The sequence below is a fragment of the Schistocerca piceifrons genome, chromosome 8 (assembly GCF_021461385.2).
Source record: "Schistocerca piceifrons isolate TAMUIC-IGC-003096 chromosome 8, iqSchPice1.1, whole genome shotgun sequence".
NCBI lineage: Eukaryota > Metazoa > Arthropoda > Insecta > Orthoptera > Acrididae > Schistocerca > Schistocerca piceifrons.
The window spans coordinates 409267611-409285972 of NC_060145.1; the positions used below are offsets into that span (position 1 = coordinate 409267611).

Below are 18362 nucleotides of genomic sequence, written 5' to 3' on the forward strand. Positions count from 1 at the left end.
TTCCCAACTAGCAATAGGACTGACAATCATAAAAGAAAAATATGTTTACTTACATATACATCGTCATTATTATTATTATTATTCTTTATTGTTATAATTATTTTTTGATTGTTATAATTACCATTGTACTACTTTTATAATCTCTATTTTTTTCTTTAACATTAATACTGTATAACATGTTATATGTCCTTAATGTTCTGTAGAAACTGAAATTTGTTGAATCTGAGTATGCCTGGTTAGGTGTAAGAGAGGGCCTGAAGGCCCTAATCTTGCCAGGTAAAATAAATGCATAAATAAATAAATAAAACCGTGGAAAATATGTAACATATTTGAATGCGTTATACGGATGGATAATATAGTGTAGTGAAGGACGAGATGGCGACGAAAATCAGAAAGAAAAGAATCCAGCGAGAAAAAAGGTAACAGAATCCCACAGAAGTGTATCATAAAGTCTTGTCCTCGAACTTGGCATTGAAAGAAAACGACAAAGACAAAAGCGAAACGATAATGGTGAAAAAGAGACAGACGCATGACTGTCTTCCTACGCTATACCTCTGGGTGATATGAGAACAAAATTTTGTAAAATGATTCATTCTACTCTACGCACTTGATAGTTTTTGGTAAACCATTAGGCCAGTTTTACGTAGTTTTTCCTGAAGTAATTATGTACACCAAGATGCCGACAGCAGTTTACTTACCTGTCGCAGAACATTTATAAACGAGAAAATCGATGCTTAATTGGTCGAGGTGAGAATCGGACAAATTGTGCTTCATGTTTGCTATGAGGAAGCCGCCTTCGTCATCCATCTAGAAAAAGGTAAATTTTGTTGTTTCAAGAGAAAAAATGCCGTTCACACTATTCAAGAACATTAATTTAAACTAAAGCAAAATGAATTTGTTTGAACTGAAGCAATAGAAAACTATTCCGTGCAGGTTATACTTACCCACTCGTACTTGTTGAGAAGACAGAACACAAAACACTGAAAATGCAAGTAGAAATTAGGATCATATTTCTCAAAATACGAATATGATTATTTAAACTATATAATAACATCAGCATATTGTAGCACGTAACATTTTTAATTTTTTAGTAGTGAGTAATGGAGGATTACGCTTGTGCCTGACATCTCATCGTTACCAAAGTTGTCAAAGACCGAACACAACATCAACTTGGACAGGAAGCCTGCCGTGATAAAAGATGGAAGAATTATTGAGAGTCGTCTTTAATGAAAACCTAAATATAAATTAGGGTTGAGTGTACTACACCGTGCCATCTAGATCGGTTGGATTTTTATTGCCAACACAATTAGTTACGGTATATAATACAGCAGACTATCTCATCTTGACCACTGCCATCATTATCATCACCATTAGCGGGAGGACCCATGTAGCAGTCACTGCAGTATGGAAATCAGGTGCAGAGGTGTCCATGTACGTCATACGTTTCCACGTTTCTGTTTGTTCTACTCTTAGTCCGGCATCCAGCTTTTTAGTTTTATTCGTTATAATTTTGATGTAACATAACTGCGACTACAATGGTTTCCAACCGACCGTGACTACTTTTGTGCAGTTATTAGGATGAGTCGCGTCTGAGTTAAACAATGACATACTGATTTGAACATTGTATTGTGCTTAGTGGCTGCAGAAACGACACGTTGTCTTGTCATTGCTCTCGGTTATCTTGGTGTGTTAGCGTTCGGGGTAGTTTTTATTTTACTTTGTCAAAAGTATCGGTTGAATCTTCGTCGTTAGTGGCGTAATACAGGTTTACGTGCGCAGTGTGGAGCTGTAACGACGTAGCAGTGTAATACAACGGAGGAATGAAACAACAGCTTCACTGTACCTTACGAGTAACAGACTGCAAGTATTATAGTGTATTTTGTTGCAACAAACAATTTGAGAAGGATAACAAAATAAGCGTTTACTCACCTTGAAACCAATGTTTTCTGGATCTATCTTTTTATTGATCAGTGCCCTGTTCATGTCCACTGCAAAAAAAGAAGTAAAAATAATATTAGTAGCTTTTATTATTAAGCTGCATTTCTTGGGTAGCTACCAAAGTTCAGTGGGCAGCTAGAACGTTCTCCAGGGTTATAACAGGAATCACAGAACCCAATATAAACATAAAAATGGCGTTCATGATTTGTGATTTTCTGTTTAAAGAAATATGGATAAGATAAAATGAGAAGACTGTAATGGATACAACTACGCTTCTTATTGATGAGGTCTGGCAAGAGTATTCATGTAGTAACGGTATCTAATCTAACGTAAAAATCCCCGTCATGATCCGTAAATTTCTTATTTGAAGAATTTGAATAAGAAGATATGAAAAGAATGTGACGAATGTATCCGTGGATACAGTTGAGGAGGACTGGTAATGGGACTGGTAACCGTCTTCACAATGCAGCCTATCGGATGGTACTTAATTTTTTTCAGTGTGACATTACCTAGAATAATTTCTAGGAATAGCGTCAACCCCAATAGCTAACATTATCAACGAGTTTGAAAGTTGTCTGTCAGGTATGCCAGCTTTCAGTTTCTCATTTTTTCCGCACCTGCTAACTCGCGAGCATTTTCGATAAGATAATCTTGCCCACTAATCGATGTCTGCGGTGAACACAGTCTTAGCTCAGGCAAGGCAGGGAGTCTAAACGACGCTGTTCGCCGAACGGTGTATGCTATTTTGACGGAGAGATTGGCTGGCGGTTTTACTCGGGTTTGTATGTGAAAGCTTGCAATGAGGTTTGTTTCATGCATTCTCTGATTACGAGCTACGAGTTATAAAGCAACCCACTGGAAAACCCATATTGGTGCTGTATATTAGTGGACACTTACAAGTGATACTATTCATCATCTTTCGTATTGTGGGGCATGCAGTACAGATTCATTCGCCAGAATTTGTCTTCCTTATATTATGCATTTAGATTGTATGCGAGCTACACAAATCACTTCGTCACTCATTGCGTTTTTGTCCCTTTCATGATTTTTTTTTTAAACGTCTAGTGCCGTAGGACCAAATTGAGAAACAAATCCGCCAGGTTATGCGACGTGTCAGTACATGAAATTACAACGTAAAAGTATAACAGATAAAAATAAAATCTTTATGAACTTAAAAAAAGACAGGCTATAAGTTTAAGTAAACGCAGTCAATATTGTAACACAGGAATCAGCTTAATTTTTCAAGGAACTCCTCGACAGAATAGAGGGAGTGACACATGAGGAAACTCTTCTGTTTCGATTTGAAAGCACGTAGATTACTGCTAAGATCTTTGAATTCTTCCGATAGCTTATTGAACATTGATGCAGCATTGTCTTGCACATCTTTGCGCACAAGAGTCAAGGAAGTGCGATCCAAATGCAGATTGGTTTTCTACCTAGAATTAACTGAGTGAAAGCTGCCAATTCTTGGGAACAAGCTCATATTGTTAACAAGAAATGATAGTAAGGAACATAAATATTGAGAAGCCAATGTCAGAATACACAGAATAATGAACAGGGGTCGACAACAGGTTCGCGAACTTACGCAACTTATTGCCCGAACCGACCATTTCTGAGACAAAAATATCTTTTGAAAATGAGAAGAGTTACCCCAAAACATAGTATCATACGCCATAAGTCAATGAAAATAAGCCTTGTCTATCCGATGTATGGTCTAAGGGCCGCGCGGGATTAGCCTAGCGGTCTAAGGCGCCGCAGTCATGGATTGTGCGGCTGGTCCCGGCGGAGGTTCGAGTCCTCCCTCGGGCATGGGTGTGTGTGTTTGTTCTTAGGATAATTTAGGTTAAGTAGTGTGTAAGCTTAGGGACTGATGACCTTAGCATTTAAGTCCCATAAGATTTCACACACAATTTTTTATGGTCTAAGGTGGAGTGTCTCACACATTGTTATTATGTACTTCAGGGTGAGAAAACAGTCAGTAGAACAAGCTTCACAGCTATATTCAGATTCAACAATGTTGTTGTTGTTGTGGTCTTCAGTCCTGACACTGGTTTGATGCAGCTCTCCGTGCTACTCTATCCTGTGCAAGCTTCTTCATCTCCCAGTACCTACTGCAACCTACATCCTTCTGAATCTGCTTAGTGTAATCATCTCTTGGTCTCCCTTTACGATTTTTACCATCCACGCTGCCATCCAATACTTAATTGGCGATCCCTTGATACCTCAGAACATGTCCTACCAACCGATCCCTTCTTCTTGTCAAGTTGTGCCACAGACTCCTCTTCTCCCCAATCCTATTCAATACCTCCTCATTAGTTATGTGATCTACCCATCTAATCTTCAGCATTCTTCTGTAGCACCACATTTCGAATGCTTCTATTCTCTTCTTGCCCAAACTATTTATCGTCCATGATTCAACAATATCCATTCTCAATGCATGACTCAATATCGTGCAATGAAGACCGGCTGCACGTAACTACTTTTCATTGTGTATAAGAACGTGTCCGAGCAACAACAGTACTACGTTCGGGTGTTTGGTGTAGTCCCTTAACAGTGCCCAGGATGGTGTTTTACAATGCCCAGGATGGTGTTTCACAATTTGGTAGCAAACACCCACATATGATGGCAGACAGGGTGCAGAGAGTAATGCTTTAGGAATCAGGCCGATTCTAGAAGTCGGGGGCTAATAGGGGGGGGGGGGGGAGGGGGGAGGAGGTTTGGGGAAATGGAATATCGCTTAACAGAAGGATAGTTGGAGTCCTCCACCGATAAATTGGTAGAATTTGACGTTGCTTAAGTTTTGGTAACTGTTTGGGAGTTCAGGGTAAAAATGTATATTAATAAATAATAAGATGCCCGTTTTAAGTTAAATGATATTTATTGGTTTAGATAGTAAGTTATTTGCCGCTATTATTCTTTTGCTAAAATGTGTTTGAAATACATTGCAACCTATATACCTACATAATTATAAAAAAAAGATTGAATCTGTTGGAGTAATATATTCGCTGATTTATGAAGTCATTTTATCCAGTGCAATATGATACTCCATTGGGGGGGGGGGGGGCTATAGCCCCCATCCCCCCGGCCCCCTCATTGCCACCGCCCCTGTTAGGAACTAAATAACATGCAGGGAATCTTTTTGGAACTTCCAAAATCTTTAAATACTAAGTAAAACTTTTATATTTTCAGAATAGTTTTTCATTAACTTGTAGTACTATTCCTAGACTACTCAATCAATTGAAGTTCCTAGGTGGACACAAGAACTAGACTTAACCTCATTTGGCTTTTTGTCATGCGAAATCGTGAAGAACGCTTTTTACACTCAGCTCCACGAGCTATAATCCTCATATACAGGTTGTTAAAAAATAGTCGATTACTTTGAGAGGTGGTAGCACTCATCGAAACAAGAAAAATAAGTCCAATAATACTGGGTGCGGAAACGCATACTTCCGAGATAAACGTGTGTTTATAGGGAGAGCTGCACGACGCTTGGTTACGGATATTACTCGAAGCACAGATGTTGCATTGGCGCTCCGTCAAATGTGTCGGCAGGCTGTTATGTCGTCTTATTCACAGTACTCTACCTGCCATTAGGCGGTCTGCAGTCAGTTGTGTTGTTCGAGTCATGTTGTATGCTATGTTTGTTTTCGTCGTGTTTGTGTGCTTTCTTGTACAGTACGTCAACCCTAGGTACGTATCATGTTTTACCTTCTTCCAAACGCGGATTCACTTTTGTGTTTACTAATTACTGCGCTGTATGTACGTACAAATGGTGTAGTACATTTACGTTTTCTCCCTTCCACTACTCGACAAGTGAAATGGCGGATACCATATTCTGCTATGGTTTAGCAAATAGGCATAGCTTGCAAGCCTGTGCCCTTTACGCTGAAAAATATCCACAGCGCAGAACGCCCTCTTATAGGCTGTTAGGCAGACTTTTCCAGCGTCTGAGGGATACAGGTATCCTTGCACCTCCGTAGACTGACAGTAGAAAGCATCGCACAGCCCGCACGCCTGACATAAGGGAGCGTGTGCTACGTTCGGTGAAAGAAACCCATGGGACCTGTGTGCGACGATTAGCAGCAACAGAAGGCTTGTGTCTCTCTCTTGTCTGATAGTTCATGAACAATTGTTGCACTCGTATCACCTACAGCGGGTTCAGGCCCTAAGGCGGTTCTGTGGATGGCTGCTAAAGAAGTGTGCCACAGATCCATAGTTCACATCCAAGACTTTATTTTACCGATGAGGGAGAGTTCGCAAGAGATGCTATTTTGAATTTCCGTAACCAGCATGTATGGGCAGATGTAAATCCCCAAACAATTCAGGAAAGAAAGCATCAACTCCGATTCTCAATTAACGTATGGGCAGGCGTACTTGGCGTAGCAGGGCCATAGATGCTACCACAAAGGTTAACTGGGGCGCATTATCTGGGCTGTCCCATTAATGCAGTGCCTACCTTGCTGGAGGTTGTGCCATCGCAGTAACGAATAGTAATGTGGCTCATGCATGTTGTCGCACCACCACACTCTCGTCATAATGTGCGAGAACATCTGACGCAGATATTTCAGGACCGTTGGATAGGTCGGGATGGTGGGAGGGAGGCTCACACCTAGGCGTGCTCTTTCCCCAGGTTCCCCAGACCTTAATCCCTTATATGTATGGTTATGAGGTCACTTGAAGGTATTGATCTACGCCACGCCAATAAACGATGTGCGGGCACTACACGGTCGCGTCTTCAATGCGTGCCAGCATGTACAGCAACAACTGCGTTTACTTAAAACGGTGCGTCACTCTTTACGCGGAGGGCAGAGTGCTGCATTCTCATGAATGAACGCCACGTTTAACACCCTCTGTGAACACGTGTTCATCGCAGAAAGTATGAATTTCCCGTACATGTTCATTGGTCTTATCTCAGAAAGTACGCATTTTCTGACACATGTGGTTCAAATTGCTCTGAGCACTATGCGACTTAACTTCTGAGCTCATCAGTCGTCTAGAACTTAGAACTGCTTGAACCTAAGTAACCTAAGCACATCACACACATCCATACCTGAGGCAGGATTCGAACCTGCGACAGTAGCGGTCACGCGGTTCCAGACTGAAGCGCCTAGAACCGCACGGCCACACCGGCCGGACCTGACACATGTTTATTGGATTTAGTTTTCTTATTTTGATGAGTGCTACCACCTCTCAAAGTATTCGACACATTTTCTGAACACCCTGTATATGTGTCTTCCTCCATATTTTCTAATGTCATCCGCCCTGACTGCCTTACATCACCGCGTCGGTTTTCTTGTCACTTGCAATACAGAAAAGAATTCCTGTGGTGCATATACCATCTACTTGGCTAATTGTCCCAAAGACTTCAAATTCGTCCTCATTGCAGTTTTAATTCCGACTTTTATTCCAGTCTATTCCCTGATCCATTTCATTATTTGCCACTCCTATTATTGCTCTCTGAGCAACCATTTGCACTTGAAAGGTATTCTCATTAAAACATAATGCCACACTGCTGTCAGTCGAAAACTCCCTTGCACACTGAGTGTACACTTTCCAAAAAATGGTTCAAATGGCTCTGAGCACTATGGGACTTACCATCTGAGGTCATCAGTCCCCTAGAACTTAAAAATACTTAAGCTAGCCTAAGGACGTCACACACATCCATGACCGTGGCAGGATTCGAACTTGCGACCGTAGCAGTCCCGCGGTTCCGGACTGAAGCGCCGAGAACCGCTCATCCACCGCGGCCGGCGTACACATTCCATTCCAGAAGTATTACCAATTTACTTCTGAAAACTATTCAGTTTATCAAAAGCACTTCGGGTCTTTTTACTCCTTTCTTTATTTTGCTGCCCATGCAGCCGTTACTTTCAGTTGCTCCAAATACAAAAATTCATTTCCAGGTCTATGACCTAGTTCTTAATTTGGGCTATTTTCTTTTTGCTGTGTTGATTATACATTCTGTTCTGCTGTCAATGGTTTTTATGGCCACTTTCAAATGGTTCAAATGGCTCTAAGGACATCACACACATCCAAGCCCAAGGCAGGATTCGAACCTGCGACCGGAGCGGTTGCGCGGTCCCAGACTGAAGCGTCTAGAACTACTCGGCCACATCAGCCGGCACTCATATTAAGTTACATTCTCTGATTAGTTTTCTTTGAAATAAAAAAGAAACAATATCAGCAGAATAACGTACTGGATTCACAGGAATTGATTACTTTATTGGATAAAGGATGTGATAGCTTTCTGTGGGGATGTTGACAACAGTTTTGGTATTCTGGAACGTCCTTGCACAATTGTGCTTATTTTGAAGTGTTTGTGGGTTAAGTTGACGATACCTCCTAAAGCTCCCGCAGACAGTTACCGTGCGGTGGTAGCTATTGAAGTTGTGGAGATATGAGCGTCTGAAGTAGCCGTTATCACAGGATCCTTCTATCTCTTTCGCATCAATGTAGTTTTCAAGTCAAAAGCATTCGAAATTGTTCTATAATGTTCACGTAATTTTACGAATATTGTAGAATATTTTTCAATGTTATAGAATGCAGGAGTAGGTTTAATAATGAATAAAAAAATTGGAGTCCGGGTAAGCTACTACAAACAGCATAGTGAACGTATTATTGTGACCAAGATAGATACGAAGCCCACGCCTACTACAGCAGTACAAGTTTATATGCCAACTAGCTTTGCAGATGATGAACACATTGATGAAATGTATGATGAGATAAAAGAAATTATTCAGGTAGTGAAGGGAGACGAAAATTTAATAGTCATGGGTGACTGGAATTCGAGAGTAGGAAAAGGGAGAGAAGGAAACGCAGTAGCTGAATATGGATTGGGGGTAAGAAATGAAGGAGGAAGCCGTCTGGTAGAATTTTGCACAGAGCATAAATTAATCATAGCTAACACTTGGTTCAAGAATCATAAAAGAAGGTTGTATACATGGAAGAACCCTGGAGATACTAAAAGGTATCAGATTATATAATGGTAAGACAGAGATTTAGGAACCAGGTTTTAAACTGTAAGACATTTCCAGGGGCAGATGTGGACTCGGACCACAATCTATTGGTTATGAACTGTAGATTAAAACTGAAGAAACTGCAAAAAGGTGCTAATTTAAGGAGATGGGACCTTGATAAACTGACTAAACGAGAGGTTGTAGAGAGTTTCAGGGAGAGCATAAGGGAACAATTGACAGGAATGGGGGAAAGAAATACAGTAGAAGAAGAATGGGTAGCTCTGAGGGATGAAGCAGTGAAAGCAGAAAAGGTCAAGTAGGTAAAAAGACGAGGGCTGGTATAAATCCTTGTGTAACAGAAAAAATATTGAATTTAATTGATGAAAGGAGAAAATATAAAAATGCAGTCAATGAAGCAGGCAAAAAGGAATACAAACGTCTCAAAAATAAGATCGACAGGGAAGTGCCAAACTGTTAAGCAGGGATGGCTAGAGACCTTTGGAGAAAAGAGAACCACTTGTATGAATATCAAGAGCTCAGATGGAAACCCAGTTCTAAGCAAAGAAGAATAAATAAACTCTTCATTATTATATCATTGATTTATGTTTGTTGTTTTGATCCATAAGTTGGAAGGAGTATATAGAAGGTCTATACAAGGGCGATGTACTTGAGGACAATATTATGGAAATGGAAGAGGATGTAGATGAAGATGAAATGGGAGATACGATACTGCGTGAAGAGTTTGACAGAGCGCTGAAAGACCTGAGTCAAAACAAGGCCCCGGGAGTAGACACCATTCCATTAGAACTACGGCCTTGGGAGAGCCAGTCATTACAAAACTCTACCATCTGGTGAGCAAGATGTATGAGACAGGCGAAATACCCTCAGACTTCAAGAAGAATAAAATAATTCCAATCCCAAAGAAAGCAGGTGTTGACAGATGGGAAAATTATCGAACTATCAGTTTAATAAGTCACAGCTGCAAAATACTAACGCGAATTCTTTACAGACGAATGGAAAAACTGGTAGAAGCCGACCTCGGGGAAGATCAGTTTGGATTCCGTAGAAATGTTGGAACACGTGAGGCAATACTGACCTTACGCCTTGTCTTAGAAGAAAGATTAAGGAAAGGCAAACCTACGTTTCTAGCATTTGTAGAGTTAGAGAAAGCTTTTGACAATGTTGACTGGAATACTCTCTTTCAAATTCTAAAGGTGGCAGGGGTAAAATACAGGGAGCGAAAGGCTATTTCCAATTTGTGCAGAAACCAGATGGCAGTTATAAGAGTCGAGGGACATGAAAGGGAAGCAGTGGTTGGGAAGGGAGTGAGGCAAGGTTGTAGCCTCTCCCCTATGTTATTCAATCTGTATACTGAGCAAGCGGTAAAGGAAACAAAAGAAAAATTCGGAGTAGGTATAAAAAACTAAAGAGAAGAAATAAAAACTTTGAGGTTCGCCGATGACATTGTAATTCTGTCAGAGACAGCAAAGGACTTGGAAGAGTTGAACAGAATGGACAGTGTCTTGAAAGGAGGATAAGAGAGGAACATCAACAAAAGCAAAACGAGGATAATGGAATGTAGTCGAATTAAGTGGGGTGATGCTGAGGGAATTAGATTAGGAAATGAGACGCCTAAAGTAGTAAATGAGTTTTGCTATTTAGGGAGCGAAATGACTGATGATGGTTGAAGTAGAGAGGATATAAAATGTAGACTGGCAATGGCAAGGAAAGCATTTCTGAAGAAGAGAAATTAGTTAACATAGAGTATAGATTTAAGTGTCAGGGAGTCGTTTCTGAAAGTATTTGTATGGAGTGTAGCCATGTATGGAAGTGAAACATGGACGATAAATAGTTTGGACAGGAAGAGAATAGAAGCTTTCGAAATGTGGTGCTACAGAAGAATGCTGAAGATTCGATGGGTAGATCACGTAACTAAAGAGGAGGTATTGAATGGAATAGGGGAGAAGAGGAGTTTGTGGCACATCTTGACTAGAAGAAGGGACCGGTTGGTAAGGCATGTTCTGAGTAATCAAGGGATCACCAATTTAATACTAGAGGGCAGCGTGGAGGGTAAAAAATCGTAGAGGGAGACCAAGAGATGAATACACTAAGCAGATTCAGAAGGATGTAGGTTGTAGTAGGTTCTGGGAGATGAAGAAGCTTGCACAGGATAGAGTAGCATGGAGAACTGCATCAAACCAGTGTCAGGACTGAAGACCACAACAACAACAACAACAACAATAGAATATTGTCATACTTTCTACATGAAACAGCACATATCGTGTTGACCCACACTGCGGTAATGTCGTCTTAACCGAAGAGCTGTGCAATATGGTAAAGATAGAGGAACAACTCATCGAAAAAGTGTATACGTTTACAGAGAGAAACTACGTTAACAAAGAACAGCAGCGCACAATTTCAGCCGTTCCAGTCGGATATCCGGGTTGCGACTACCAAGGGGGAGGAGACCACAAGGTCGGTGAGTGGGCTGCCAGAAGTTCGAACGTATTAGGAAAGCTAGAAAATATGAAAAGGGAAATGCTAAGCCTCAATCTAGATATAGCGGGCTCAGCGATATGAAAAGGAAAGAAGCTAATGATGGTGGTCAGAAGAATATAGAGTAGTATCAAAAGCAACAGAAAATGACACCAAAGCTTGGACAGAGTCAGTTACAGACAGGAATGCAGTCTCTCGTCAATACTGTTCATTCTCTACATAAAAGAAGCAATTATGGAAATAAAGATAATAATCTAATAGTCTAGGGGAATTAGAATGCGGTTGCACGGGAAGGAGTAGAAGAAAGGGTTACCGGAGAATATGGGCTTGGTATTATGAATGACAGGGACAAAGAGTAACTGAGTTCTGCAACAAATTTCAGCTACTAATAGCGAATGATCTGTTCAAGAATCAAATGTGCAGGAAGTATACTTGGAAAAGGCAGGAAGATGTGGGAAGATTCCAGTTACATTACATCATGATCAGGTAGAGAAAATGCCCAGTGACTCACCTCACAATTAGGTAATGATGAAGAGTAAGTTGAAATTTAAGAAAATCGTCAGAAAGAACCAATGTGGAGGGATGTGAGATGCTGAAGTAATGAATGATAATTTGAAGTTCGCTAGAGATGTGGATACTGCTGTAAGGAATACCACAGTAGATATTTCAGTTGAAGAGAAGCGAACAACGTCACAGACGTTGGATAGACAAACATTGCTACAAGGAAGGTAACTGCAGAGAAATCTAGTAGAAGTACTTATTAATCAGCGAAATAACGAAGTACAAAAACGTTCAGAGAAAGACAGGAATGCAGAAGTATAAATCACTTAGAAATGAAATAAATAGGAACTGCAGGTAAGCCAAGATGAAATGGCTGTAGGATAAGCGAGATGAAATCGAAAAAGAAATGATCGTCGGAAGGACAGATTCAGCATATACAAAAGTCAAAACATTATTCTGGAAAATGAAAATCAAGGGGGCAACATTAAAAGTACAGTAAGAACGCCACTATTAAACGCAAAAGAGGGATATGATAATTGTAAAGAGTAGAAGAAAGACCTGTTTAAGGGTTGGGACTTGTCTCATGACGTGACACAAGAAGAAGTGAGGGTTAACATAGAAAAGACAGGAGATCCAGATTAGTATCAGAATTTACAAAAGATATGGAAGATTAACTTCAAGTAAGACGATTATGCTGATAACGTTCTATCGGAATCTCTAAAATCACTGGGGCTAGTGGCAACCAAAGGAAGAGTTGAGCTGGTTGTAGAATTTATTCCATCAGACTTTCAGGACATATTAGTCACAAAATTGCGAAGGTAGCAAGAGCAGATAAGAACGAGAACTATGGCACAATCTGATTAACGGCTCATGCATCCAAGTTTCTGACAAGAATATGATACAGAAGAATGGATAAAAAAAATTGAGTTTGTGTTAGACGATCAGTTTGGCTTTATCAAAGGTAAAGGCACCAGAAAGGCAGTCCTGACGTTGAGCTTGATAACGGAGGCAAAACTGCAGCGAAATAAAATCGCTTTTACAGCATTTGCCGATCAGGAAAAACGTTCGACGTTATTAAATGGTGCAAGATATTCGAAAGTCTGACAGAAGTAGGAGTAATATGTGTAAAAGGGCAAAGAGGAGTTAATAAGTTTTGAAGACCAAGAACGAAGCGTTTCGATTAAAAAGGGGCTAACACAGCAGTGCAGTCTTTTGTCCCTATTGCTCAATCTACATACAGAAGAAGCAATGATGTTATCCTCAGTGAAGGTGAAAAACAATTATAGATTTTGTTGAATGGAATGAAGTCTGAGTGCAGAATATGGGCTGAGAGTAAATCGGAGGAAGACGAAAGTAGTGAGAAGTATGTGAAATGAGAATAGCGAAAAGCTTATCAGTACTGATCACGAAAGAATTCTGATACCTCGGAAACAACCCATGACGAACGAAGCAAGGATGACAGTGACAAAGCAGGTTAGCACAGGCCATTTCCGGTCGAGGCAAGCCTGCTGATAGCAAATACAGGCCTTAAATTGGGGAACATATTTCTGAGAACGTAGGTTTGAAGCACAGCATTACATGGTAGAGAATCATGAACAGCAGGAAAAATGGCTCTGAGTACTATTGGACTTCACTTCTGAGGTCACCAGTCCCCTAAAACTTAGAATTGCTTAAACATAACTAACCTAAGGACATCACACACATCCGTGCCCGACGTAGGATTCGAACCTGCTATCGTAGCGGGCGCACGGTTCCAGACTGTAGCGCCTAGCACCGCTCGGCCACCGGGCGGCCGGCGAATAGTAGGAAAACCGGAACAGAATAGAATCGTAGCGTTTAGGATATGGTGCTACAGAAAAAAAGGTGAAAATAAGTGGGTTGAGAAGATAAAGAATGAGGAGGTTGTGTGCAGAATCGGCGAAGAAAGGAACTTATGAAAAACACTGAAAAGAAGGGACGGGATATACGACACGTGTTAAGACATCTGAGAATAACTCTCATGGTACTTGAGGAAGCTGTAAAGGTTAAAAACTGCACAGGAAGAGAGATTGGAGTAAACATCCAAAAAATGCTGATCTGAACTGAAGAGGTTAGCACAGGAGGTGGTCTGCACCAAAATAGACAAAAGACCAAAAAAAGAATAAAACCCCCACTATCTCACCTCGGAATCCTTCTCTGATCACTATGTATTGCAGCTGCAAGCTTTCCGTACCTCCATTCCTTTTGCAGGTATACCTCCACCTCTCGTAATTAAAAAAAAGTGTATTCACTATTACTAGCCGAAATTTATCGCACAATTCAGTTCGAGTCTCGGTCGGGCACACAGTTTTAATCTGCCAGGAAGTATCATATCAGCGCACACTCCGCTGCAGAGTGTAAATCTCATTCTGGAAACGTCCCCCAGGCTGTGGCTAAGCCATGTCTCTGCAATATCCTTTCTTTCAGGAGTGCTAGTTCTGCAAGGTTCGCAGGAGAGCTTCTGTAAAGATTGGAAGGTAGGAGACGAGGTACTGGCAGAAGTAAAGCTACGAGGATGGGACGTGAGTCGTGCTTGGGTAGTTGTCTTGTGACAGCCAGAGCGAGAGCACCAGCAGCAGCGAGTACTGTTTGTATAAAGCGTTTTTGTACTTATTTGCTGCGCTTAGCTTTTAAATAGTTTTTCTGGGAAAACCTAGCGTAGTTTTCGCGTCTCGTATTTCAGTGAGTGTTTCTTGATTATCAGAGTAGCTCATCAGAAGATTATCTTGGGAATTTGTCACCGTATAGAGTAGGGTAAACATAGTCATGTGTAGGGACTGTGGTTGTTGTGAGCGGACGCAAGGAGAATTGGCCACTCTTCGGGGGCAGGTGGAGGCTTTGTCTGTTAGGCTCATCGAGCTCGAGGCGCAGGCGTCGGCTCGTAGTGGCGTTGGGGCAACTGTGGTGAGACCTATGCCTACTCCGGTGGCCTTCGAATCACATGGAACCCCTGATGTCGCTGCGTCTTCCGGCAGTGAGCATCTTACCGGTCAGCCATCACTCCAGGGTGAATGGCGGACAGTGGTGGGCTCGCGCGTGCCTGGCCGAAAGGCGAAGGTGGGATCTGGCCGCGTGGCAGCTGCCTTACCCCTTTCCAACAGGTACGGGGTGTTTCCTAGTGGTGATGACATCGTTTCCGAGCCACCACAGGATGCCTCGCCTGTTGGGCCAGTGGCCGATTCTCCGGCAAGGTCCCGACAGTCACAGAGGGCGGGCCTGTTAGTTATAGGGAGCTCCAACGTTAGGCGGGTTATGGAGCCCCTCAGGAAAATAGCGGGTAGGTCGGGGAAGAATGCCAGTGTGCACTCGGTGTGCTTGCCGGGGGGTCTCGTCCGTAATGTGGAGGAGGCCCTTCCGGCAGCTATTGAACGCACTGGGTGTGACCGGCTGCAGATAGTAGCACATGTCGGAACGAATGACGCCTGCCGCTTGGGTTCTGAGGCCATCCTTGGTTCCTTCCGGCGGCTGGCTGATTTGGTGAAGACAACCAGCATCGCACGCGGAGTGCAAGCTGAGCTTAATATCTGCAGCATAGTGCCCAGAGTCGATCGCGGTCCACTGGTTTGGAGCCGTGTGGAGGGTCTAAACCAGAGGCTCAGACGACTCTGCGACTATAATGGTTGCAAATTCATCGACCTCCGTTATTGGGTGGAGAACTGTAGGGCCCCCCTAGACAGGTCAGGCGTGCACTACACACCGGAAGCAGCTACTGGTAGCAGAGTACGTGTGGCGTGCACACGGGGGTTTTTTAGGTTAGAGGGACCCCCCCTTGGGCGAAACGATAAAATACCTGACGGCTTACCAGAGAGGACATTATCATCGTTGATAAAGAACGTCCGTCCTCAGAGACCAAAAACAGGAAAAGTTAACGTAATATTGGTAAACTGCAGGAGTATCCAGGGCAAGGTTCCTGAATTAGTATCTCTTATTGAAGGAAATAGTGCGCATATAGTATTAGGAACGGAAAGTTGGTTAAAACCGGAAGTGAACAGTAACGAAATCCTAGACACAGAATGGAATATATACCGCAAGGATAGGATAAACGCCAATGGTGGAGGAGTATTTATAGCAGTAAAGAATTCAATAATATCCAGTGAAGTTATTAGCGAATGCGAATGTGAAATAATCTGGGTTAAGTTAAGTATCAAAGGTGGGTCAGATATGATAGTCGGATGCTTCTATAGGCCACCTGCATCAGCAACCGTAGTAGTTGAGCGCCTCAGAGAGAACCTGCAGAACGTCGTGAAGAAGTTTCGTTATCATACTATTGTAATAGGGGGAGACTTCAATCTACCAGGTATAGAATGGGATAGTCACACAATCAGAACTGGAGCCAGGGACAGAGACTCTTGTGACATTATCCTGACTGCCTTGTCCGAGAATTACTTCGAGCAGATAGTTAGAGAACCAACTCGTGAAGCTAACGTTTTAGACCTCATAGCAACAAATAGACCGGAACTTTTCGACTCCGTGAATGTAGAAGAGGGTATCAGTGATCATAAGTCAGTGGTTGCATCAATGACTACAAGTGTAATAAGAAATGCCAAGAAAGGAAGGAAAATATATTTGCTTAACAAGAGTGATAGGGCACAAATCGCAGAATATCTGAGTGACCACCATCAAACGTTCATTTCTGAGGAAGAGGATGTGGAACAAAAATGGAAAAAATTCAGAAACATCGTCCAGTACGCCTTAGATAAGTTCGTACCGACTAAGGTCCAAAGCGAGGGGAAAGATCCACCGTGGTATAACAATCATGTACGAAAGGTACTGCGGAAACAAAGAAAGCTTCATCATAGGTTTAAGAGTAGTCGAATCATAGCTGATAAGGAAAAGCTGAACGAAGCGAAAAAGAGCCTAAAGAGAGCAATGAGAGAAGCATTCAACGAATTCGAACATAAAACATTGGCAAACAATCTAAACAAGAACCCTAAAATGTTTTGGTCATATGTAAAATCGGTAAGCGGATCTAAATCCCCTATTCAGTCACTCGTTGACCACGATGGCACCGAAACAGAGGACGACCGAAGAAAGGCAGAAATACTGAATTCAGTGTTCCGAAACTGTTTCACTGCGGAAAATCGTAACACGGTCCCTGACTTCAGCCGTCGCACGGACGCCAAAATGGAAAATATTGAAATAAACGATATCGGAATTGAAAAACAACTGCTATCACTTAGTAGCGGAAAAGCATCCGGACCAGACGAGATACCCTTAAGATTCTACAGTGATTATGCTAAAGAACTTGCCCCCTTTCTATCAGCAATTTATCGTAGATCGCTGGAAGAACGTAAAGTACCTAGCGACTGGAAGAAAGCGCAGGTCGTTCCCATTTTCAAGAAGGGTCATAAATCAGATGCGAATAATTATAGGCCTATTTCGCTTACGTCAATCTGTTGTAGAATAATGGAACATGTTTTGTGTTCTCGTATTATGACGTTCTTAGATAATACAAATCTCCTTCATCATAACCAACATGGATTCCGCAAACAGAGATCATGTGAAACTCAGCTCGCCCTATTTGCCCAAGAAATTCACAGTGCCGTAGACACTGGCGAGCAGATTGATGCCGTATTCCTGGACTTCAGGAAGGCATTTGATACGGTTCCGCACTTACGTTTAGTGAAAAAAATACGAGCTTACAGAATATCGAACCAGGTTTGTGATTGGATTCAGGATTTCCTAGAAGAAAGAACACAACATGTCATTCTTAACGGTTCAAAATCAGCAGATGTAGAGGTAATTTCGGGAGTACCGCAGGGAAGCGTGATAGGACCTTTATTGTTTACAATATACATAAATGACTTAGTTGACAACATCGGTAGCTCCGTGAGGCTATTTGCAGATGACACGGTTGTCTACAAGAAAGTAGCAACATCAGAAGACTCGTACGTACTCCAGGAGGACCTGCAGAGGATTAATGCATGGTGCGACAGCTGGCAGCTTTCCCTAAACGTAGATAAATGTAATATAATGCGCATACATAGGGGCAGAAATCCATTCCAGTACGATTATGCCATAGGTGGTAAATCATTGGAAGCGGTAACGACCGTAAAATACTTAGGAGTTACTATCCGGAGCGATCTGAAGTGGAATGATCACATAAAACAAATAGTGGGAAAAGCAGGCGCCAGGTTGAGATTCATAGGAAGAATTCTAAGAAAATGTGACTCATCGACGAAAGAAGTAGCTTACAAAACGCTTGTTCGTCCGATTCTTGAGTATTGCTCATCAGTATGGGACCCTTACCAGGTTGGATTAATAGAAGAGATAGACAAGATCCAGCGAAAAGCAGCGCGATTCGTCATGGGGACATTTAGTCAGCGCGAGAGCGTTACGGAGATGCTGAACAAGCTCCAGTGGCGGACACTTCAAGAAAGGCGTTACGCAATACGGAGAGGTTTATTATCGAAATTACGAGAGAGCACATTCCGGGAAGAGATGGGCAACATA

The 18362-nt window shown here is 42.0% G+C and overlaps 1 protein-coding gene across 1 annotated transcript in view; it reads right to left on the reverse strand.

Annotated features, from left to right (window-relative positions):
- Positions 1–18362, reverse strand: part of LOC124712011 — a 43597-nt gene that overhangs the window by 10597 nt on the left and 14638 nt on the right. Inside the window, exons 3-5 of the mRNA XM_047242303.1 lie at positions 1930–1988; positions 945–980; positions 699–807 (exon numbers count right to left, since the gene is read on the reverse strand). Of these exons, the coding sequence (XP_047098259.1) occupies positions 699–807; positions 945–980; positions 1930–1988 (204 nt within the window). The remainder of the gene's footprint in view (positions 1–698; positions 808–944; positions 981–1929; positions 1989–18362) is intronic.